The sequence below is a fragment of the Meles meles genome, chromosome 2 (assembly GCF_922984935.1).
Source record: "Meles meles chromosome 2, mMelMel3.1 paternal haplotype, whole genome shotgun sequence".
Classification (NCBI taxonomy): domain Eukaryota; kingdom Metazoa; phylum Chordata; class Mammalia; order Carnivora; family Mustelidae; genus Meles; species Meles meles.
In genome coordinates this window covers 115,711,082-115,737,695 of record NC_060067.1, presented here as the reverse complement: position 1 = coordinate 115,737,695, position 26,614 = coordinate 115,711,082, and the positions used below count along the sequence as shown (strand labels likewise).

The 26,614-nt window shown below is 35.7% G+C and overlaps 1 protein-coding gene across 4 annotated transcripts in view; it reads left to right on the top strand.

Annotated features, from left to right (window-relative positions):
* Window positions 1–26,614, top strand: part of GRID2 (glutamate ionotropic receptor delta type subunit 2) — a 1,534,703-nt gene that overhangs the window by 931,632 nt on the left and 576,457 nt on the right. For all 4 annotated transcript variants that reach the window (XM_045997867.1, XM_045997868.1, XM_045997866.1 and 1 more), the window contains exons 6-7: window positions 13,618–13,791; window positions 20,886–21,047. In XM_045997867.1, the coding sequence (XP_045853823.1) occupies window positions 13,618–13,791; window positions 20,886–21,047 (336 nt within the window). The remainder of the gene's footprint in view (window positions 1–13,617; window positions 13,792–20,885; window positions 21,048–26,614) is intronic.

Genomic DNA, 26,614 nt, shown 5'->3' with positions numbered 1-26,614 from the left:
AAACAAACTGAGAGCTGCTGGGGAGGTTGGGGGGAGGGATAGGGTGGTTGGGTTATGGGCATTGGAGAGGGTATGTGCTATGGTGAGTGCTGTGAATGGTGTAAGATTGATGATTCACAGACCTTTTGGGGCAAATAATACATTATATGTTAATAAAATAAAATTAAAACAAAAGCAAAAACAAAAAGGAATATAGGTAGTTTCTAAGCTGAAAGATGTATGGGGCTCATTATTTCCCTCTACTTTTATATATTTTCAAAATTTTATAATAAACATTTTTTCTTAAGTAGTTTAAAAAAATTGAAAAAAAAAAAAAAAAGCTTCCCACCTTCTTTTCTTATAGGAGCCTAATGGTTTTAGGTCTTACATTCAAATTTTTAACCCATTTTAAGTTAATTCTTGTGCATGGTATAAGGCTCTAATTTCATTCTTTTGTATGGCTGTCTGATTTTCCCAACACCATTTATTTTGGACTGTCTTGACTGTTATACAGTCTTGGCTCTTTGTTCTAAATTAACTGACTGACCATAAATGCCTGGGTTTCTTTCTGGGCTATCTAGTGTGTTCCACTGATCTATGTCTCTGTTTTTAATGCAAGTACCACACTTTTTTGACTACTGTTGCTTTGGAATATAGTTTGAAATCGGAAAGTATGATGTCTCCAAGTTTGTTCTTCTTTTTCAAGGTTGTTTTGGCTATTCAGGATCCTTTGTGTTTCCATACAAATTTTAGAACTGTTTGTTCTATTTATGTGAAAATGCCATTGGGATTTTGATAGGGATTGCAAGGATTTTATAGATTGCCTTGGGTAATATGGACATTTTAACAATATTAATTCTTCCAGATCATCAGCATGAAATACATTTTCATTTAGTTGTGCTTCTTCAATTTATGTTACCCATATCTTATAGTTTGGAGTATACAGGTCTTTCACTTCCACAGTTAAATTTGTTTCTCAATATTTCATTCTTTTTAAGCAGTTGTGAGTAGGATTGTTTTCTTAATTTCTCCTTCTGTTTTTACAGCAACCCATAGATTTTGGTGTGTGACAGTTCCATTTTCATTTGTTCATTCCCTTGTATGTAACAAGTTCTTTTTCTCTGTTTTTTTAAGATTCTCTTATTAGCTTTAAGTTTTGAAATTTAATTATAAGTTGTCTTTGTGTGGCTGTCTTTGGGTTCCTCTTCTTTTTCCACTTTCTGGACTAATTGGATCTGAATGTCTATTTCCTGCCCCAGGTTAGGGAAGTTTTCTACAATTATTTCTTCAAATAAGTTTTTTTGTCCCTTTCTTACTCCTCTTTTTGGGTCTTCTCTGATGCAAATTTGTTCAGTTTGATTTTGTTTTATAGGTTCCTTAAGTTATCTTTGTTTTTTTGTTTTTTTTTTAAGATTTTTTATTTTATTTATTTGTCAGAGAGAGAGAGAGAGTGAGAGTGAGCACAGGCAGACAGAGTGGCAGGCAGAGACAGAGAGAGAAGCAGTCTCCCCACCGAGCACAGAGCCTGATGTGGGACTCAATCCCAGGATGCTGGGATCCTGACCTGAGCCGAAGGCAGCTGTTTAACCAACTGAGGCACCCAGGCGTCCCGTTATCTTTGGTTTTTGATTAGTTTTCTTTTTGCTGCTCTGACTGCATGAGATCTACTGCCTTATCTTCAGGATAACTGATCCTTTCTTCTGCTTCATCTAGTGTGCTTTGAAGCTTTCCAGTGTATTCTTCAGTTGAATTATTGTGTTCTTCAGCTCTATGACTTCTGTTGGTATTTTCTTATATTTTTTATCTCTCTTTGAAATTCTCAGTTTTTATTTATCTTCTCCTGAGTTTGGTGAGCATCTTTATGACCATCACTTTGAACTCTTTATCAAGTAAATTAAATATCTCTCTTTCATTAAGGTTTTTTTCTGGAGTTTTGTGATATTCTTTTGTTTGGAATATATTCCTCTTTTTCTTCATTTTGCTTGACTATGCTTGTTACTATGTATTGTATAGCTTTCTCTCCCAGTCTTGCATGAGTGGATTTGTGTAGATGATGAACCTTCATTCAACCCTGCCCTAGCTCTTAGCTACCTTTGAAACCTTTGTGATTGTCTAAGCAACCTGATTTGTTCTTCATCAGTCCCAGTTGTTGAAGTTGTGCCAAACCCTGCCACTGTTCCAAAGGGAGGGATCCCAATTAGCACCTAGTTTCATGCTGATTCTAAGCCAGATGCACAGGCACCAATTTTTAAAGGATGGAAATGCATACAGTTCTGTAGGACCACAATTGTAAGCCCTGCTGGCATCCAGACCAGTCCATGTAGAAAGGCTCCCTTACTGACAGTTGTAAAATTTGGGGTTTCAGACAAATGTATAAGCTCCTTTCTTGAAGGTACTGACAAGCTGTAGTGAAGCAAGGGAGAGCACAAAGATGGCAACATCTGGCCCACATAGCCTCTGGGTATGTGGCAATCCTGAAACCTGCCTTTCTGATTGAAGTTCCAGGACAAGTAAAATAGGCTTTCTTCACAGGAAGATGTAGGTGTTTCAGTCTATTCTCTGTGCTATGACCTGGGGATGGTAACCTGCCAAGAACTGTCTCTCTGATTGTTTCAATCCCATGGGGCCCAGGAATGCAATGCCCCCCTGGACTTCAGAGACAACTGCTCAGAGGGTGTCTCGTGTGTGGACTATGTGTGTTTGCTGATTTTAACAGGGCCACAGGTTAATGTGAGGCTAGGGCATGCCTGCCGGCTTTAGTGGGACCACAGGAGAGTGTAGGGCTGAGACACACCTGACAGCACTAGCAAGGAAAAGTGACAGTGCAAAAATGGTGGCCATCAGCACCTTCATCTCCAGAGAGAAGCCAACAGGTCCCTGCCCTTCTGGCAGATGCATTAAGGTTACCAAATGAATTTCTTTCAAATATACTCGAGGTGATTTTCGAACTGCTGCTTTTGCACTTGGTCCTGAGGTGAATGAGTCTGTGTGTACACACTTTAAAAATGGAAACTCAGTTCCCTACAGCCCTTTGGGGCTCCTAGATGTAAGCCCCATTGGTTTTCAAAGCCAGACACTTTGGGTGCTTATCTTTCCATTGTAGGTCCTATGGTTTGGGATGCCTGAGGTGGGGCATAGACCCCTTGATTCATGGAGACAAGCTCTGTATTTGTGAGTATTTGTGAGATCCCTCTCAACTGTGTGTCACTATGCTGGGGGTGGGCTTTTTGGCAAGAACACGTCTCTGCCTCTCCTACCCGTATTGATAGAGCTCTTTAATTTTTTGTTGTGGGGTAACTGCTCAGCTGATTTCCAGTAATTTTTTAGAAGGGATTGTACCATATGCAGCTGTTGATTCAATGTGTCCAAGTGAGAAGGTGAATTCAGAATATTCCTATACTACCTATTAATTAATTAATTAATTAATGTATTCATTTAAACTTAGTTGATGTACATATTGCATTAGTTTCAGGTGTATGATATAGTGATTCAACAAATATGTTATGCTCACCACAAGTTTAGCTATCTTTTGTTATCTTACAGCACTGTTATAATATCATTGACTATATTTCTTATAATGTCCCTTTTTTTTTTTAAAGATTTTATTTATTTATTTGTCAGAGAGAGAGAGAGAGAGAGAGATATCACAAGCAGGCAGAGGTGGAGAGAGAAGCAGGCTCCCTGCTGAGCAGAGAGCCGGATGCGGGACTCGATCCCAGGACCCTGAGATCATGACCTGAGCCGAAGGCAGCAGCTGAACCCACTGAGCCATTCCATAACTAGAAATCTGTACCTTCCTGTCCCCTTCACCCATTTTGCCCATCTCCCCAACCACCATCCCTTTGGCAACCATTAGTTTCTTCTCTATAGGTCTGATACTGCTTTTTATTTGTTTGCTTATTCATTTCATGTTTGTTTTGTTTTGTTTTTAGATGCCAAATTTGAGTGAAATTATATGGTCTCTATCTGTCTGACATATTTCACTTAGCATAATACCCTCTAGCTTCATCTATGTTGTTGCAGATAGCACAATCCTAATTTTTAAATTATTTTTATTAAAATAAAATATATTATTTGCCCCAGGGGTACATGTCTGTGAATGATCAGATATTTCACAGCACTCACCATAGCCAATACCCTCCCCAATGTCCATAACCCAACAACCCTATCCCAACCCCCACCCCCCAGCAACCCTCAGTTGTTTTGTGAGATTAAGAATCTATTATGGTTTGTCTCCCTCCAGATCCCATCTTGTTTCATTTTTTCCTTCCCTCTCCCCCACAACCCCCTTCTCTGCCTCTCAAATTCCTCACATCAGAGAGATCATATGATAGTTGTCTTTCTCTGATTGATTTATTTCTCTCAGTATAATACCCTCTAGTTCCATCCACATCATTGCAAATGGCAAAGTTTCATTTCTTTGGATGGCTGCATAGTATTCCATTGTATATATATACCACATTTCTTTATCCATTCATCTGTTGATGGACATCTAGGTTCTTTCCATAGTTTGGCTGTTGTGGACATTGCTGCTATAACATTTGGGTGCATGTGCCCCTTCGGATCACTACATTTGTATCTTTAGGATAAGTACCCAGTAGTGCGATTGGTGGGTCTTAGGGTAGTTCTATTTTCAACTTTTTGAGGAACTTCCATGCTGTTTTCCAGAGTGGCTGCACCAGTTTGCATTCCCACCAACAGTGCAGGAGGGTTTCCCTTTCTCCACATCCTCGCCAACATCTGTCATTTGCTGACTTGTTAATTTTAGCCATTCTGACTGGTGTGAGGTGGTATCTCATTGTGGTTTTGAGTTGTATTTCCCTGATGCCAAGTGATGTGGAGCACTTTTTCATGTATCTTTTGGCCATCTGGATGTCTTCTTTGCAGAAATGTCTGTCCATGTCCTCTGCCCATTTCTTGATTGGATTATTTGTTCTTTGTGTATTAAGTTTGATAAGTTCTTTATAGATTTTGGATACTAGTGCTTTATCTGATATGTCATTTTTTAATACCTTCTCCCATTCTGTCAGTTGTCTTTTGGTTCTGTTGACTGTTCCCTTTGCTGTGCAAAAGCTTTTAATCTTGATGAAGTCCCAATAGTTCATATTTGCCCTTGCTTCCCTTGCCTCCCTTGTCTCCCTTGCCTTTGGTGATGTTTCTAGGAAGAAGTTGCTGTGGCTGAGGTCAAAGAGGTTGCTTCCTGTGTTCTCCTCAAGGATTGTGAGAGGTTTCTGTCACACACTGAGGTCTTTCATCCATGTTAGTCTACTTTTGTGTGTGGTATAAGAAAATGGTCCAGTTTTATCCTTTCTGCATGTGGCTCTCCAATTTTCCCAACACCATTTGTTAAAGATGCTATCTTTTTTCCATTGGAAATTCTTTCCTGCTTTGTGAAAGACTAGTTGACCATGGATTTGAGGGTCCATTTCTGGGCTGTCTATTTTGTTCCATTGATCTATGTGTCTGTTTTTGTACCAGTATCATACTATCTTCATGATTACAGCTTTGTAATAGAGCTTAAAGCCTGGAATTGTGAGGCCACCAATACTGACTTTCTTTTTCAACATTCCTCTGGCTATTCAGGGTCTTTTTTGGTTCCATATATGTTTTAGAATTATTTGTTTTATTTCTTTGAAAAAAATGGATGGTATTTTGATAGGAATTGCATTAAATGTGTAGATTGCTTTAGGGAGCATAGACATTTTCATAATATTTGTTCTTCCAATCCATGAGCATGGAATATTTTTCCATTTCTTTGTGCCTTCCTCAATTTCTTTCATGAGTACTTTATAGTTTTCTGAGTACAGATTCTTTGTATCTTTGGTTAGGTTTATTCTTAGGTATCTTATGGTTTTGGATGCATTTGTAAATGGGATCAACTCCTTAATTTCTCTCTCTTCTGTCTTGCTGTTGGTGTACAGAAATGCAACTGATTTCTGTGTATTGATTTTATATCCTAATACTGAATTCCAGTATGAGTTCTGGCAGTTTTGGAGTGGAGTCTTTTGGGTTTTCCACATGAAGTATCATATTATTTGCAAAGAGTGAGAGTTTGACTTTTTCTTTGCTGGTTCAGATTCCTTTTATTTCTTTTTGTTATCTGATTGCCGAGGCTAGGACTTCTAGTAATATGTTAAATAGCAGTGGTGATAGTAGGCATCCCTGCCATGTTCCTGACCTTAGGGGAAAACTTCTCAGTTTTGCCCCATTAAGAATGATATTTGCTGTGGATTTTTCATAGATGGCTTTGATGATTTTGAAGTATGTACCCTCTCTGCTTACACTGTAAAGAGTTTTGATCAAAAAATGATGCTGGGGGCGCCTGGGTGGCTCAGTGGGTTAAAACCTATGCCTTTAGGGGGCACCTGGGTGGCTCAGTGGGTTAAAGCCTCTGCCTTCTGCCAGGTCATGGTCCCAGGAGCCTGGGATCGAGCCCCGCATCGGGCTCTCTGCTCAGCAGGGAGCCTGCTTCCCCTCCTCTCTCTCTGGCTGCCTCTCTGCCTACCTATGATCTCTGTCTGTCAAATAAATAAATAAAATATTAAAAAAAAAAAAGAAGTTGGATGCTCTGGTTTAAAAAAAAAAACAAAAAAACAAAACAACTCTGCCTTTCGCTCAGGTCATGATCCCAGGGTCCGGGATCGAGCCCCGAATCAGGCTCCTTGGCGGGGAGCCTGCTTCCTCCTCTCTCTCTCTCTGCCTGCCTCTCTACTTGTGATCTCTATCTGGAAAAAAAAAAAAGAAGAAAAAAAAATGATGCTGTACTTTGTCAAGTGCTTTTTCAGCATCTATTGAGAGTTTCATATGGTTTTTATTCTTTCTTTTATTAATGTACTGTATCACATTGATTATTTGTGGATGTTGAACCAACCTTGTAGCCCAGGAATAAATCTCACTTGGTTGTGGTGAATAATCCTTTTAATGTACTGTTTGATCCTATTGGCTAGTATTTTGGTGGGAATTTCGCATCCGTGTTCATCAAGGATATTGGTCTGTAATTCTCCTCTTTGATGGGGTCTTTGTCTGGTTTTGAGATCAAAGTGATGCTGGCCTCATGAAATGAGTTTGGAAGTTCTCCTTCCATATCTATTTTTTGGAGCAGTTTCGGGAGAATAGGTATTAATTCTTCTTTAAATGTTTGGTAGAATTCCCCTGGGAAGCTGTCTGGTTCTAGGCTCTTCTTTGTTGGGAGATTTTTGATGAGTGCTTCAATCTCCTCAGTGCTTATGGTTCTGTTCAGGTTTTCTATTTCTTCCTAGTTCAGTTGTGGTAGTTTATATGTCTCTAGGAATGCATCCATTTCTTCCCGATTGTCAAATTTGCTGGCATATAGTTGCTCATAATATGTTCTTATAATTGTATTTGGTGTTGGTTGTGATCTCTCCTCTTTCATTCATGATTTTATTTATTTGGGCCCTTTCTCCTTTCTTTCTGATAAGTCTGGCCAGGGGTTTATCAATCTTATTAATTCTTTCAAAGAACCAGCTCTTTGTTTCATTGATTTGTTCTACTGTTCCTTTGGTTTCTATTTCATTAATTTCTGCTCTGATCTTTACGATTTCTCTTCTCCTGGTGGGTTTAGGCTTTCTTTGCTATTCTTTATTCAGCTCCTTTAGGTGTAGGGTTAGGTTGTGTACTTGAGACCTTTTTTGTTTCTTGAGAAAGTCTTGTATCACTATATACTTTCTTCTCAGGACTGCCTTTGCTGTGTCCCAAATATTTTGAACCTTTGTGTTTTCATTTTCATTTTTTTCCATGAGTTTTTCAATTCTTCTTTAATTTCCTAGTTGACCCATTCATTCTTTAGTAAGATGCTCTTTAGCCTCCATGTATTTGAGTTTTTCCCAACTTTCCTCTTGTGATTGAGTTCTAGCTTCAGAGCACTGTGGTCTGAAAATGTGCAGAGAATGATCCCAATCTTTTGGTACTGGTTGATTAAGGATTAATTAAACCAATTAATACTTAAATCATTAGACAAAAATGTCCATTCCCTTCTCTTCTTTGATAATATTACCTAGAGGACCCATTAATTACTTTTTTTTTCCATATCCAATTAAACTTCTAACAACATGCCTGAATCTTAAAAGTGTGGACCCACGTAGAGATCCTGGAACACCAGGAGTCATCTGTCTACTGCTTCTGTGTCTATTTGTGCTATGGGAGAAATCATTCCTTCATATCATACAGAGGAAGTATGAGGAGACTAGAGTGTATTTCATTAGTGACAAATATTAAGGAAATAATAACACTTTCTATTTTAGTATAGATTTCATAAACATTAGGAGTCTTTTTAAACTTACATTTAAGTTAATTTCATAAAATATTAGAAGGAAAATGTCCTTAAATGTATGTTTGGCAAGTTGGGCCACTATTTTGCAAATAAAACATCCACACAAACAAAGCAATTTAACCAGCAAATAAATCACTAAATGTTAGGAGTATAGAAGACCACAATTCTTTTTTTCTTCCTTCACACTTGGATTTTATACTGTAAGCTGTCATAACTTTATAACTTCACCTTTACCATTACTGAAACCCTTGTATTCTTTTTACATGCAGCCCTTCTTACTCGTCCTTGAACAGAGCTGTCATTTCTTTGGGGGCAGGTCAATACCACCTAGCTTCTGAAAAATCTGATGTTCACAGCCCACAGTTTATATTTGTTATTACTTTTACCTAAACTAGGTTCAAACATGTTTTCTGTATTTTCATTCCTAGGAAAAATCATCATTATCCATATATCTGCAGTCAACATTCTTCTAAGTGATTCCATTTAGTTACCTCGTTTTCTCTGAGATACAAAACACACCTTTGGAAACTTAGCTCGCAGTACCTTTACTTTGTTTATGAGTTGCTTATACAAATTTGTAATGAATGAATTAAATTTATCCTAGTTTCCATAAAAGAAGAAACATCTATTTCATAAAAGAAGAAACATCTATTTCATAAAAGAAGAAACATGATGATTTGCTAAGAAGTTAACAAACTCTAGAAGTAGTAACAACAATAGCAAAAATCTAACTATGCAAATGCCCATTTGACTGAACATGGAAAACATGAATCTGTCTAGTTTGGTTTACATAGCTACTATTTTGTTGCTAATTTTAAAATGGGTTGCAAACATTTATTTAATCTATTGCACCAATAGTTTCTTAAAGAGGTACTATAAATCAAAGTTGGCACTGTGCATCATGATACAAATTGATGTATGAACTTAAAAACAATATATTTTTTTCATTTGCAATAAGTGTGCTCTAATAATGAGAGGCTGTGTTTCCTCATATGGTATAATCAATCATATGTTAGTAGTTGGTAATGGTATTTATCTTCTCCCTGCAATCAGTGACTCTAGCTCAGAACAGCCTTTCCATATAAATATTGTCATCCCCCTAGGGTCATGAAACAGATGGCCTCACACTTTATTTAAGTTATAAAAAAGTTAGAAATTTGGATAGAAAGATATGCATTGTCTAGAGATGCAGGAAACATCATGCTATAAGCACCCTCTATCCTTTGATAACACTGAACCTGACCTTTAGTGCCCTGACTTCTTGTTTAAATAATTTAAGGTAATTGCTGCAATTCAGTATTGCAGTTAAAAAGAAGTTGTTGTTTAGATTTAAAAATCCTATATGTGTAAAGGATGTTGTTCATTTTTCCTAGTTTAGTGATTAATTGAACTGCTCACTACTAATCTCTCAAGCAGAAAGTTACCATTCTGCTACATTTCCTGCTGGTATATAGCCTACAGTTGGTTTTGTTCCATATTTCAACATTATGTTTGTGTAATTATTTCACATTAATGTTAAACTTTGTGGAAGCGTGAAAGGATCATCTTTGCTAAAGCATGAAGAATATAAACATTAGCAAAAGCAACAACAAAAAACACAATATTTTCAAACTACGCCACATAGTACACTGCTTAATGGCATTACTGAAATCTGGCTTATTTGATAGTGTTGAAATACGAAAGCATCCCAGTTTCTACACTTAAAATTTCAGGTCTATCTTTAGGAGATAGTTTGGTGAAGTCTTGCCATTACTTCATTTGTTCATTCATTTTTAAATTCATCAACATTAGCAAATACCTATGATGAGACAGAAACTTTGTTAGATTCTGAGATTCAAAAAAAGAAAAAAAAAAAAAGGAAAAGAAGGGAGTCTCTTCTAAAATAGTTTATACAGTATAGATGGGCATCTGATCTAATGGATTTTGAGAGTCTTTCCTTCCCTGAAATTCATTATTTTAAACCTATGCTGATACACCACAAAGATTTGGGAGTGATTCAATTCTCCTAAAAGATTTGTTTTGGGAAGTGGCTGTTTCTAGATGGAGTTGTAACAAAGTTTTAGCTTTCCTCTTCTTCTCTCTTATACAGTTCAGGGTTCACCTTGTACTAAACTATTACAGCAACGGGAATAGGAATATTTTGACTTGACTATTAATAATTTTGTATTATCTGTGTAAGTTATTTTTTGGGAAAAAAAAGACTGTATGCCTTATTCCTAAAGAAATGTGTGTATATATACACACAGATATCTGTGTGTATATATGTATGTGTGTATATATATACACACACAAACGTATATCTGTGTATACATATGTGTATATATATATATTAGATATAATAAAACATCTTTTTTTCACTTTTATGACATTATTAATTCTTATTTCAGAAATATACCCATTCATATAGAGGATACAGAAAGAACAAACAATTTTGTTATTCAACCTCTTTAAATTCTTTAAAACTCAGAAAATTTCTGTATATCTTTATAGAGATTAGCATAATTTGATGGTACTGGAGGCTTGGGAGAATGAGTGTTTGAACTGGTTCTAGATTTTTAAAAAATCTGATGGTTTGCACATTTTTTAAAGTTCAGAGTCTTAGAATGATGTAGATTCTAATAGATTATACAATAGTTTCATGTTTTATTATAGTAGTTTAGTTATTGATTTTTTTTCATTTAAAAGAGTATCTTTAAAATAGAGTAAATATTCATTTGACTTTCAGTGTTTACATAGCATTACATCTGCCTCTCTTGAAATGCACCTTTTGAAATGTAGAAGTTAAGTTCTGTAAATATAAAATAGCTGCCTAATCAAGTTTTCATCGCTATCAAACTATTTTTGAGATCAGGTGTCAAAACTAAAACTGCAAGTGAATTTTTTGAGACAGACTGTCTGTTAACTTCATTCAGAATGGCAGATTCTTTCCTCCCAGAAAATTACTTCGTTTTCCCTTTCCCAAATAATAATAGGCAAAATATATTCAATTTAAATTGACATTTCCTCAGATATAGCTTAGTTGCTTAGACACCTGAGAACTTCAGCTTTCAAAATCATCCCTTTTTGTGGGCTTGAAAATAGTCCACTTAAAGACTTTGGCTCATGATAGATTACTTTATTATTCCTTATAGAATCATCAATGTGTTTAATACCAGAATAATATATCTTTATAGTTTTAATTTCTATCATTCATGAATATTAATCTAAATATTTCCCATAAGGAAATGTGAATTTCTTGTATAATTACTTTAGAGAGTGTTTCTTTTGATGACATTTATAAATTCATACCATGAATAAAGAATACTTTGAATGAAGAACTTGGAATTTCTCTGGTTCTTTATTTATAAAGTAAGAATCCACAGTATCTGATTCAGAATGCAGTTTTTAGTAGAAAATGGGACAATATGTGAAGTCCTTAATGTTTGTCAAATATATAGCAGAGACTTAATGTAAGTTTTTATACTAACATGCTGATTTATAGTTCATCATATGTGGGGCAGGTAGAAATGGTGCTGTTTGACAAAATGTTGCTGTATCTTAGTATTACTAAAGAATAAAAGATCACATATATAACAAAACTTAGTTAACATTATGAATAAGGTGGTAGAATCTTTCACTGTCTTTTAAATGAAAATTCCTGTCTGCACAACATGGAATTAAAAAAAAAAAAAAGTAAAGACACTGAAAAGCAATATTAGTTACTTTTAAAAGATTTCTGGTTAAATTTCAGCCTTAAAATGGAAGTTGATGAGATACTGTTTAATTCTGCTTTGTGAATAGATAATAGAGAATTAAAAAGTGACCTGCTTTTTGCCAGATAGTGTTTCTGGTGGGGTAGAGAAAGGACATAGACTAAAGGAAAAAGACAGCATTTTAAATGAGAAAAATCATTTTTTAGGTACATTAGGGATCAATAGACCAGAAATCCAGAATATTATACTGCATACAGCTGACAGGTATTATTTTATTTCCAGAAAATCTCTATTTTGTGAAGATAAAGAATATGAATTTTAAAACTAATATATGCTTTAAATAAGAATAATATGTAATTAATCTAGAAAGGAAAAGAAGACAATTTACATCTGTAAATAGTCTTTTTCTTTTTCATTATTCTTTAATAATTCTTCAAATCAAAACCAAGGAAAGCTCACCAGAGTCCAAAATTTATCTTGTGTCAAATCTTTTATTTCTGCTGCCATAAGAATCTATTGAAACTGATAATATGTTAATTGCAAAGACTTTGTTGGTTTAACACTCCAAATGGACATTATGAAGCACAAACTGCTTTAGTAAATACTGCCTTAAAACTAAAATTTATTCTCATCATTTCTATTCTAATTCCAGTTAGAACAGATGTTATAATATAAAAATATTATTTCATTTTTATTATTTCTACATCCATGATTGAGCCAAGTCTTAAAATTTAAGTCTGGGGGCGCCTGGGTGGCTCAGCGGGTTAAAGCCTCTGCCTTCGGCTCAGGTCATGATCCCAGGGTCCTGGGATCGAGCCCCGCATCGGGCTCTCTGCTTGGCTGGGAGCCTGCTTCCTCCTCTCTCTCTCTGCCTGCCTTTCTGCCTACTTGCCTACTTGTAATCTCTATCTGTCAAATGGATAAATCTTTAAAAAAAAAAAAAAATTAAGTCTGAAGTTGGGAGGTGGGGGGGGGAAGGAAATAGAAAATATGTTCCTTGACTTTGACAAATACTCATGTGCAAGATAACATCAATTTGGATAAAGAATATTGGGTTTTTTTCATTCATCTATTCTGGTTCACATTGTATAAAATACAATGTTCCATCTTTATGAACATTTTGTTTAATCTGTTCTTTACCAAGAGAAATGTATGAATTAATACCAGTTCTAAGAAATAACTGGGAAACATTTTTTTAAAAATGTCCTCTTGGTTTCTTTACTTGCTTTATTTAAAAAACCCATTTTTCATTGCTAAGAACAATATATATTCCTCTTACATTGCAACTATCTTCTGGATACTCAAAGTACCTTGAAACCCACTGATTTTATGACCTTTTTCAATGTTTAGACAAATATTTTTCCAATGTTCAACATAGTATATTAGAAAATTACTACAGATAAGGTGGATTTAAGGCAGTTGCTCCATTTAGAACTATTTAAGCTTTAATGTATATAATGTAAAGCACAAACAACACCTACAAATGAGCTGATCATTTTAATTAACATGTATTATTTTAATTTGGATGTGTCCAAAGCACTAAGTAAATGCATTATAGTCATGAATTCCTTAACATTTACAAATAACTCATTAATAGTTTTCTGTTTCTGTTACTGTATTAAAGCATTTCTAATAATTCCATTTCTTATCTTATAGGAAATAAATGATGTGGATGTTCAGGAACTTGTAAGAAGGTCAATTGGAAGGTTAACAATCATCCGGCAGACATTTCCAGTCCCCCAGAACATAAGTCAGCGATGTTTCCGTGGCAACCATCGAATATCTTCAACGTTGTGTGATCCAAAAGATCCATTTGCTCAGAATATGGAGGTATATTCTAAATGCTACAGTATTTCTCTCGAGGGGCTTCATTGGCCAATTATACAGAGAACTCTTTGAGTTTTAATAGATTCAGAATGATACATGTTTGCATTTTCTGAACTATTCTCTTCCTCTAGAAATTTAGTAGGTCTGATGCAAGAGTGCTAAGAATTTCTGTCTTTGATCTTGACCTCATTATAGCAAAATATATACTCATTTAATAAACATATAATGAGTAAATGTTATTTCCTTCTCAGCAAGTAGATACATAGTATTTGCCACGGTGGAATTTGTGATTGACATTCCTTAATGCCAAATTCCAAGTTATTAAATTTGCTTGACTTCTCTGGCATAACAAGGACATAGACATTTATTTTCTTTTTAAAGATTAGTCTCCAGTTTGAAGATATTAAATCAAAAAACTACTTAGAAATGCAAAAAATACTATAGAGCTATATAGTCCTATCCAAATCAGATGGGATATAACTGAAAGCTTTGCTATTCAGAATACAACAAAGAATTTCAAAGTAAATAAATAAAATCTCTGAGCAGCAAAATAGAGAACAGGAAGTCCCTGTAGTTTACTCGTAAGGATGTCCTTTAAATACTCACCCAGAACCTATTTTCTTTTTCTTAAGGAAAATGCTATCAGATTTTGTTTTATTTAGTTTTATTCCTTTGCACTGGAAATCTCAGTATGTCAGTTTGAATGGGTTGTTACCAAGGCAGGCACATCGACAACAGTCCGAAGCCATAAGGAGCATTTTCTAGCGGGCAAGAGACAGAAAAAAATAATCAGATATACTAATTCAAATATCCTATCAGTGTAAGGCTTTTCCAATAAAAACAACTCTGTGTCATAAAACAGCTCCTAAGGGTATAATCGTGCTATGCTACTAACATATTAGTATTTAAACAATAACTCTGAGATAGCAACAAAGATTAAAGTCATGGTCAATTTCAGAAGTCAGAAAAATATATATTTTAGAAAGCGATTCTTTCAAAATGTTTAATATCAAAAATGTTTTAGTCCTTAGAGATGCTCAGTTTGAACAGTTTGGAAATATACCCCTATGAGAACTAATATGAAAACTAGTTCATCTCCAGTAATACCAGATAAATAAGGTCATTTCGTAAAATGACTTCTTTTGAAAGACATCTCCACATTTTTTGGATTTTTTAAAGATTAATTACTATTTATCCAACCACTTCGTCATACTTATCAGCATTGTAAGGAGCAGCATGTATTTACCAGGACCATTGACCACAGAACTTTGTGCTCCCTACTAGTTTTAGGCTCTTTGAGACTAGGTCTCCTCCAAGATCTGGTATCATAAAATCCCATGAAGTACTTGTCTATCTTTGTTTCCTCCATCACACCTACTACACTGCTTTGCTTCTTCATAAATATTTGTTGATTTGAATGTAATTAAGGAGAAGACAATGGCTAAAGTAAGCCACTCTGAAGCCTAAACAAGGCCTGTTTAAATTTTAATGCCAGTCGTACAGATATACTTATAATGACCTATTTTTTCATATTAATTGGTCATGAGCATGATTGATATGAAAATGATAGAATTCTGAATGGAGAAAGTGGAATAATTTTGATTAAGAAAATTTTGAATTATTAAAGGTCATCTCTGTCAAAGGAAGTAATAGGAAATATACAAATTGGAAAAGCAGAAAGTAGCTACATAATATTTTAAGGCACATTCACCTAAAAGTATAATCCTACTGATTTATTAATGAGTATCTTGAAATCAGGGAACAAATATTCTTCCTTCTTTTCTTTCTTTCTTTCTTTCTTTCTCTTCATAGCCCCAGATCTCTATACTGAGTTAAGGAAGCACCATGCCTCTTATCCCACAACTTTGTCTTCCACCTGTCAAACCCACAGATGGAAGAAAATAAGAAAATTACTTTTCTTTGAGGATTTATTACATAATAACTTCTCCATTATACGTAATAGGTTTTGAGAAAATATCTAGTATATAAAAGAAAATTGACAGAAAATTTGATATGTGGAAATATATATATAATTAAGAATCTAAATGCAGGGCTGTTAATTTAAGATGTTCCACTAGAAACACAACATATGATATAGAGGCTTCTCTTGGTAAAAATTTTATCTCACTGAAGTTAGAGGAAGCAACAAGAATAATATGCTTTAAAAAATTCAAGTAGGGGATTCCTTCAGAGATGTAACCCTCCCAACTTGGAGCCTATAAAAAACTGCAGGTAAATAGGATCACAGATTTTTATCTTATCAGCAGGGTACTATTAAAAATAACTCAGAAAAAGTAAAAGTATGAAAATATGACTCAAGTGAGCTCTAAAAATAGAGACCCAACTATTAAATAGAAACCCAAACTATAAAATAGCAATAGTCAGTACAACAGGGGAGAAGAGAGTACATATGGGTCTCGGTAGAGGTCTCTGGGCTGTTACTTAATTTAATGTACAGAGAATGAAGATTCAGATTTGTTTTGTTATAAACAAAAAACAAGCTTTCCAAACCTTTAAATTCATGCCAGAAAGACTAAAGTCAAGGATGAGTTGAAGTTGCAAAATAAAGTTAAAGAAAACTTTGAGCTCTAGAGACAAAGTTTGTACAATATATGAAATGAGAAAAAAGTGAGCCATTCACTGCTTGGTGAAACTAATGTTAGGTTGGCTACTAATGGAGAGAAAATAGAAAATTTCAATTTTTTTGCTTTTGTTATCTCCACCTAAGAAAAATTGTCTTCAAATTGGAAAAATTAGAGTTAAAGTTGTTTTTAAAAAGTAAACCACTGGTTTATAAGGAGCAGGGTTTGGGAATGGTAAGCATATGCCTTACTGCTTTAAAATGAGGTCTAAATAATAATTGTTTTAGAATAGTAAATAAAACAGTAGATATGATCATAATATTATAATTTAGAAATACTAGAAAAGTACTTGGATAGAAGACCCAAGTACATGAGATTGGTATATTGTTCCAAGTTTCAAAAGGAAGGAAAATGATTCTGACAGAATTTAATACACTAAAAGTTGTATTTGGATAAACTGTAGAATATATTACTAAATACATGGTTTGGGATACTTCAAATATGACAATAGGACTTCCTTAAGGGTAAGCACTACTAAACTAAATTCTATTTACTAATTTTTTTATAAAGATAGAATGTTATAAGCCTATTTATTGCATATTGACTTTTAGGTGGTATTTGACCAATTTTCTTATGAAATCTTTATAGAAAGGCATTAAAAAGCCTAGATAGGTTAATGTCACACAAATATTTCAATAAAGAACTTAGAAGATAGTAGTAAACACTATTTTTAGATTTAAAAAAGAAGAAAAAGATAAGTTAGAAAAATGTGAAATAGAAATATGTGAAAGTCTTACCTTAGAAGTTATAACTTATGAGTTTCTTTAAAATGAAGCATAATATTCCAAAAAATTTACCAGTTAACATTGTTTATTCTTCAAATCTTTGAGCAAATTTGATATGCCTGGAACATAGCTCAGATATATTTTGTAGCTCTGAGTACTTCTAATATCCATAAATTTTACTTCAATTTGGGAAGTATGGAACTAAAAGGACGCTCAACCATAATGATAAATATTCTACTCTTGAAGTGCAAGGAACTCTCTATGTTCATCTGAAAATAGTATTCTTGGACCTTACATTTTTAATTATTTACCATTACACAAATACAAGTGAATAATAATGCCCAACAGATTTGTAAATGACATAAAGCTAGGAGAGAAAGCTTATGCTGGGTTATATAATCAAGATCCAAATTATTAATATTTGCTGACTAAAACTAAATGTGAAAGTTGACATTTCAAGGAGATAAAGGATAGGTTCAAAATCATTGCAAGAAGTCTGGTTGGATAAGACCTGGTTTGATAGCTGTTTAAGGTTATTAAGATGAAGGCAAATTTTGTTTAAACATAGCACAAGTCCTTTTGGCTCTAAGCCATTTTAATGTGATCTTGGTCTCCTTAGTGGAGAATTTTGCTGACATCAAGAGAGATAGACTACTCTGTCCTAGTCAGATCACATCTGCAATAATGTGTTGGCTATGAGTTCTAAACTCTGAATAGAAACATCAAAAACTAAGAGGACAGAAGAAAAATGCTGAGATGATGAGCAGCCTAGAAGTTACATCAAATGATGAACAACTGAAGGAAAGAGGATGTTTCAGGGCAAGTCATGGCTGCTGTCAAATATTAGAAGATTGTATTATAAAGGAGGTGGGTGCCGGGGGCTCAGTTAAGTCAGAAAACAAGTGTGGTGACAGTAAGATAGAGAGAAATGATTGGTCAGATGGTGGAAAAATGGAGTTTGAGATGTTAGAGGAAGTATGTGTTTGGATCCGGTAAATAGTCACTCTTGTTGGTTGTGGCCAGAACAAAAGTCAAAATCATTTCTGTAGGAATTGCAGTGACTTTTTTTAATGGAGGGAGATAGTTTAAAATCACTGTGAGAGAGGAGTCAAAGACCTCATGATTACAGAGTGACCAACAGACCAATAGGTGATAGCAGAATAGGACCTAAGCATAGGAAAGAGCATGAACCTCAAAACAGAATAGGCACTTCCCTGAGAAACAACTACCAGAAGGGATAATGGAAATCTCAGAGAATGTCATCACCTCCTTTCAATTCCATAGTTCAGAAGGTGGGAATGAGAGGCAGTCATTTGTCAAAAACACCTGTCATATCAAAGACAAGGCATTCACCTTTAGGAGAAGCATGGACGATCAAGGCACATGCCTCAGAGTTTGCAAGAGACCCTGTGCTATGGCAATGTCAAGATTAGGATGGAACACAAGTTGCCAGGTTTCTCACATCTTGACATTAAACCTGACTTTCTTTTCTTTGTCTTCTCTTATTTCACAACTATTTATCAAAAGCCAAATGTGTGCTAGGCTCTAGGCTAAGCCAGGAGAAAATAAAGAAGAAGGGAAACAAAATTACAGAGGGGAAACATTTGGACACTATGAGCCCTATCTGGAAGGAACTCATATTCTAGTGTGAAAACCAGATTTTTAAAAAAAATCTTACCATTACATGTTACAAACAGAAGCATGCAACATGAGCATCATGGGAGATAAAGAAGACTTCCCAATTAGCCTGGAAACAAGTAGAGTCCTGAGAAATAGCCAGGGTAGGATTCACCTCACCTGTGACCTGCAAATTGAGTATTAGAAGTTAGGTAGTTGGAGAAAGGTAAAGAAACATCAAAGAGTGCTACTCCTACCATTTCATATATATATTTAAATCAGTCAGTCAGAGGGAGAAACCAAAGAGAGCCAGAGAGATAAGAGCAAGCAAGTTTGAGGCAGTGAAGCAAGGAAAGGTTAAAAGAGGCCAGAGTATTGCAGATTATTGAGAAAATGTCCAAAGGTTTCCCCTTCAGGTCTTCAAAGTCTAATTCAAACTGAATTTTGATTCATCAACTACTTTTATCTTCAAGTCCTTATCATTACAGATTTCATCCACGCCCCCTACTCTCTCTAGTAATTATCAGGCAGGGGAGGTTCAGGGAGGTGAAGGTGAGAGTAGCCTGTCCTAATATTTCCTTATAAAGAACAAACTGGTATTTCACATAGTGCATGAGAATATGCAGTATCTCTTTATTTTGCTTCCAAGTCACATCATTTTACTTATTTATTTTATTTAAATTCAATTAATTAACATATAACATATTATTGGTTTCAGAGGTAGAGGTCAGTGACTCATCAGTCTTATATAATATCTAATGCTCATAACATCACGAGCCTCCCTTAATGTCCATGTCTCTTTAAAGAAAGGCCTGCCTTCTCTAAGTACTATGCATATAAAATGATGCTTAACAAACATAAATGATTAAGATTGACCTAGTAATGAAAGAAAACTCACAAGGCACTGTTAGGAAGTGCTTATTAACAGTTTATCATAATTTTAAACTGTCATCCCAGTAGTTGAAATTTAGTGCCATTCTGTGATGGTTGCAGACAATTTCATAAGATTCCTTAGTAATTAATTATAATTAATCATAAACAAAGGGCAATCAACATATTGTCCCCTTTGTTTTCAGGAAAAAAAGTGTGATAACAAGATATATTTAAAAATCTGAGGAGATTTAAATGCTTTAAGATGGATTTAACTTCCATAGCTACCGTGATTTCTCATTTTTTTTTTTATCTGTGTTTTATTTCTCCTTCAGAGAAGTAGTAATAAACCATTTAAAATCTTTTACTGACTTTGGATGTATCTTGGTGTTTATATTTCCTAAATAATTTCTAATTTCTTCAAAAAATAAACACCTCCTACAATTGACAGTATGGATAGTACTTCTGGCAAGAGTTAAGTGTAAGAGTGCAATAGATCAGAGCAAAAATTTTAAGTTCATTTTTTCAATTTATATAGAAGGGAGATAATGACATGATCACTCTGAAAGAAGAAAGCATTAATATATATAACACATATTCACCCACAGTTCATAGCTTATGGTATTTGTCATGCTATTGAATTGCAATTCCTGTGTATACCTAGATAAGTTTGTATAGATCCTTGATAATTGTAATGTTTATGAATGGTGCTGTGTTCCCTCATTTTCTCATCACCGAATCCCCATAGACAGACACATACACACAGATGGCTGCTTCCTTTTTCTTGCACCTATGGCACTCATTTTATATGTAAGATCAAGTTGATATTTCTCCATCTGAATAATCAGAATGCAAAAACTTGACATATTCAGAAAATGTATTATTCAGTTTGCCCTTCCAATCTGAAACCCTTAGATCCTTACCTCTTCAGAAAGAAATGAGGGCCAGTGATTTTCAAAGGTCTGACACTAACAGCCTCGCCTCTGTCAAAACTTTTCTTTTTTATCTTCCCTTTCACACCTAAATAAGCCGAGAAAGCAATTGAGGCATACAATCAGACAAGACTTCATTGTCAATGGCGAAATTGCCCAGGAAATGAAAAAAAGAAACCTTTTGCTTAATAAATAACCCAGTAAACCAGCCATCTATGACATGAAGGGAAGCAGCCGAGCTGATGATTTTCCCCTTATTCTCAATGGTAGGCATCAATGATTCTAATGATTACCGTCTAATGTCTTTTCAGATTTCAAACCTTTACATATATGACACGGTGCTTTTGCTTGCTAATGCTTTTCATAAGAAACTGGAGGACCGAAAATGGCACAGCATGGCCAGTTTGTCGTGTATCAGAAAGAACTCCAAGCCTTGGCAGGGAGGGCGTTCCATGCTGGAGACCATCAAGAAGGTAACTTTTGGCTAACGTTTCACTCTCCTTAATTTTCAGGGAAAGGGGATACAATAAGTTGTCTTTTGTTGAGATATCTTTTAAAAGGATGTTTCTCATCGCCAATACTGTTGTCAATGTAAAGTGCAAGACAGTGTAATAGAGAAATGAAATATTAAAAGAAACAACATCAGAAAGTCACATACACGCATAAAACAAGGAGCCCTTCCTTACACGTCAGGGAACTGTATGCAGGTATAAAGTTAGTGGTTGAAGTATTTTCAGTTGCCTTTGTTATACCCTTACGATTAGGGATACTCAAATTATTTTGGTGCCTGTCACAAGTACAAATAGCTGGGGTTTTCTTTTTCTTTAAAATGCATCATCAACTGAAAAAAAATAAGTGCAAGACTTCACTGTCTTTGGAATACATGATACATGGTAAGACATTAGAGGAGATGATCCTTAATTTATTGTATGATAAAGATACAATTCATAAACAGTTAATATTTTTCAGCCTTCGTGAACTATTTGAGATATTTGGTGCATTCTTCTTCCTCACTGTCAGCATGGTGTTTAGCCGGGCTGTGACCCGCTTTGGCTGAGCTACGTGCTCTCTTCCTGGGAGGCAGTTTATGGTGTTTAGCTCCTCTCAACGGTATACGCGTTCTGCAGTTTATTAGCCTCTTTGTCATGTCATCCTTGCTGGCATTTTCCGTTTGTCTCACACAGCTTCTTGGATTTAAAATGAAATGATTAATAAAACAAACAAATTTCTCTTGTACCCTTTACACAAAGAAGACAGACACTTGGAAGTTGATGTTCCTTATTTTACCCATCCTTTTTCTCTCTGATGTGTTTGCCTTTCTCTCCTGAAACAAAAAGAGAAACAGCTAGTTGAATGAAATATGAATGTATTTAGAAAAGCCAGAGAAAAATTTAAAAATTTATCATTAGAAGTGAACGAGCTGTACAAGAAACCAGGAAGTGGAAGAAGGAAATGTTGCAAATGGAGACTAGCCTGGATCTTTCTCTTGGTGTGTTTCCTCTTTGTGAAAGAATCGCTTTAATGAGAATTTAGGCTCTTATCAACAGAATGCTTGAGAATTCAATGCATTGAATATATTGGCAGAGTAAAATATTTCAACTAAAAAATGAAAAAGTCAAATCTAAACTCAAAAGTGTTGCCATAATCTCCCTGTCTATGTAGAGATTTGGCAGGTATGAATCCAAGGGAAGTTGTTGAACATGATTCTGATCCTGCCAATTTATTAATTCATGGTTTGGCTAGGATGCAGGAACCCGAATTATTCATTCTTCTGAAGGTTTCTCACAAAGGCAGGATAATAGTTTGGGAGGTTGCTTAGGAGATACTTATTTAGTGGAAGTATTAGTGGGAGGGAAAGAGAGACACCATAATATGTAGGTGGTTCTCATGGAGCAATTCATTATATAAAATGATGCTGTTGAAAAATGTATAATAAAAACAATAATTTAGATATAATAATTATGACATTTATTTTTGGGGGGAATATTTGTATATTTGTCCCAGTAAGCTTTCAGCCCAGTAACACTTTTAAAGGAATATATCCATTCTATATATTTAGAGACTAATTTTGAATGATATATATCATTGCAGATATATTGTTTCCTCATTTTTTAAGTAAACTCAGCCCAGTGGGGCTTGAACATATAACCCTGAGGTCAAGAATCACATGCTCAGTTTCATTATTTGTTTTCCCATATTTCAAACTGATTTCAACAAAAATGGAGTAATTTTTTTCCCAATCATATTACTTTGCCTCATATGAGTGTTTTTGTCATCTCATTTAGATGTCGTTGATAATACTGCGTGTACCAAGAACATTTGAAAGAAACATTACTACTCATATAGGAACTCCCAGTAGAGCAGAATGGGCTCAGGGATGTCCAGGCTGACTCAGCCCAAGCAGCAAGGGTGGGCCAGGTCTTGCTAGTGGCCAGTAGGTAAGACTGGGAAAATTTCCCATTTACTTGGGCTAGAGATTTTTAAGACTTACATTTCCTACTGGGTTCAGTGAAGCAGGTGCAGGATGAGCTTTCTTGATCAGCATGTCCAGATGTGGAGCCAAAGGGGAAAGGGAGACCAAAGCTTAGAAAGAAATCAGCAGCCAAACATCACAAATGAGGTCAGGCTCTTTATTACAATGGGGGCATTGTAGTGATAAAATTTTTAATTACATTCAAGAAACCACTGCATGTCTATATTAAGGGCATGCTATATATACTTTACAAAGCCTCTGAGTCGCTGTGAGGAGACAAGTGAAAGAATGAGGGTCTGTCCCTTAATTAACTTATATTCTTTTTTGGGGGGTAAGACAAAAGCAAATTAAGAAGCAATGTAGTTGATGTAAATACTGTAAATATCCAGTACATTTATAAGGGGGAAGTGGTAGTTTCCAGGAAACTGTTGTATGGAAGCTTTACAATGTATTTTATGACTTGTAAAATAGGTACTTTCACATTTCTCTTCTTTTTTAAAAAATATTGGTCAATTCTCAAGTGTTTATTTCTCCCAGATATTTTCAGTTACCTCCAAGGCATTGCTATTTATATGACTTCTAGAGATCCACTTTGAGAGTTATAATTTTCAAAATACTGAGACTTCCCATCTGTGGACATGGTACCTAGCCACATAGTCACTTTTTATAGCCCTCAGTAAAGACTAGTGCCCTTCATACTTATTTGCATTATATTTTATTCCTAAAATTTTATAAAGTTTTGAATATGTATATCTCCGTGTATGTGCATATTTGTACACACTATCATGAATCGAATTTATTTCCATTATGTTTTCGAACTAGATATTGTAGGTATATAAGGTAGTTGTTGATGTTTGACATATTTTGTGATCGAGCTGACCAAACCTTGAAACTTGACTCCTGATTCTCACTTCTTCCTTTATAGTTTATTCCCTTGTCTTTTTCAAGTAGCCATTGATATATTCCTCAAGTAAAATTCATGTTATCACCTAATTCTAATACTTTGTATCTTCTAAAACTTTCAAAAACTTAAAAAAACATATTCTTGAGGCTGTCTGGGAAATGACCTGTCGGGTACACCCCAGAGTTTATGTACCTCAGAGGTGGCCGTCTTTTCCTACTCCAGGTGAGGATGCCAGGTCAGCTCCATCTCAAAGATGCAGATGTAAGGATTCTGCCTCTAAGGAGAGTTGTTGCTGATGCCAACCTGGCTTAGAACTGACCTGTACAACCCTGCCACATAGGACACACTATTTTCCGGTTCTCCTCTGATGCATCCTTCAACTGCTCATCTTGATTTTAATGTTAATTCACCACTGACATGGGACACTTCCAGCTCTTGGGTGGAAGGAACCCCAAGCTGTGGTGTTAGCAGCACACCATGAGATAGAGACCTGATGTGGGGTCTACATGGAAGGGTCTGTAGGGGAATTTGCAGGATAGGTCAGTTACAGAGGATACAGTGGCTAGTGAGCAGCGTCTAGGCCACAAACTTGTGATTTGAGCAACATATGTAAATATGGCAACATGTGAAGAAGACTTGGGGGTTTTCTTCCAACATTTTATTAACCCTGTGTCTAAAGAAGACAGTGTTGTCATAGATATTGTTGGTTGTTTGTACATGCAATGATGGGGTTCCCCAATGTTATTGGGGAACCATGTTAAAGTGCAAACTGTGAATAAAGTCATTTGACAAAAATCTGTACAGACAGCTCATCCACCACCCACAAGAAGTTATCCCAGTTTTTAACATGGCTGTCAATGAGATCTTCTTTGACAGCTACCAGATTCAATCAGACTATATCAGATTTAAGTAGGACCATTCAATATGTTGAAGACTAATCACATAAGAAACCTGAATTCAGAAGACATTGACCAGTCTATTACCATAAGTGGCATGTTGATTAGGATGTCTCACCTGCTTCCCAAGATGCAGAAGTCCTTTTACAATGCCAGGTATGTACCCACACTGCCTTGGTGGAGATGGACCATGGCTGAATCTCTGAGCTCTACGTGGGTGAATGCTGATCCACAATCACTCTGTGTTCTCAGACAAGCAGATGGATCAAACATCAGCAGTCTTCTAAAAAATACGCCTGCAAGGCAGATGCTTCATGCTGTCATCCTTTTTACTCACAGTGATCTTGTTGACAAGGTTCAACCTGGGGACAGAGTAAACAGTACAGACATCGATTGAGTTGTTCTTACTGAGTCAAATCAAGAGTGAGTAACGTGAAGTCTGTCTACAAAACCCACACTGACAGCAATTATTATCAGAAAATGGATGCAGAACATCTGCATGAAGAAGCAGACGAAGATACAGAATGGAAACTTTTTTCAGAGAAGCACGTGGTATTGCTGAAGGAGCTCTACGGAAAACGAGGCATTTATGAGACGATTGCTTCAGTCTCCCTCAAAGCATGAAAAAACATCAAGATTTTAAAAAGGGACTCTTGCTTCAGCTCTTCCTTAAAAAAAGTAAAGATTTTAGTCACATGGCAAAGGACAGACTTGGTGCTGAAAACAAATCCTGATGTGTGACCCTGGGACCAGTAAGTCCCAGCCTCTGCAGTATGTGTATGACCCAGTCTCCTGGGACTGACTTCACAGTGTAAGTAGCAAAAGACCCTGAGATGAGGCAGATGGTCCTGAAGACTGGTGCCTTTGACCTAAGTGGAAATAGTATCTGCTGTATTATAAGTTTGAGAAGATGAATGAAAATATGAGACCAGCATTGCACACTGTCATGGGACAGCTGGCTCTCTCCATTTCGAAGGCTGGGATTATTTGTCAGCTCAATACATGCACCTGTATCCTGGCAGCAGCAAATTCTATTGAGTTTCAATAGAAAACAGCTATTGCTAATAATCCAGCTACCTCACATGTTATTATCAAGGCTCGATTTGATCTTCCTCATGCTGGACTCTCACGATGAAGCCTTTGACAGTCTTCTGGTTCACCACCTTGTGGCTCTGTACTACCAGAGCAAGGAGCAAGTGGAAAAGGGGTTCACACATGTGACAGTATTGAAGAACTCCATTGTTTATGCTCACAGCACAGTCATGTCTTGGCTGAGCCAGCAAGCCAAACAGGCTCTCATCCAGGTTTATGTAAACTTGAGGAAGATCAGAAGCTCAGTAGTAACTGAGGAATGGTTTCTGCATACTCTTGACAGCTGGAATCCTTAAGTCACTTAACAGAGTTGCTGGACTGAACTATGGACGTATCTATTCTTACTACAAAAATGAGTGCCACCTCTCCGAAATGGAGAGAAGGGTTAGCTAACCTGGTTTAGGTAAGGGCAAACACCAACCCTAAAATACAACTTTTTGAAGATATTCAGGGACAATCTGATATAGCAATTACCAAAGATATGTTTGAAGAAGTGCTGCATGCTTTAGCTGATGATGGCATCTTGACAGTGATGGGAAAAAGTGGTTGCTCTGAATCTTTTGTGAGTAGTGCTGTGTGTTCTTCTTGTTTGTACTTGGACATTGCACTTGTTCCATATACGTTTGGCATACAGGCCAATTGGCTGCCATGCTGCCATCAGCAGAAATAAATTCT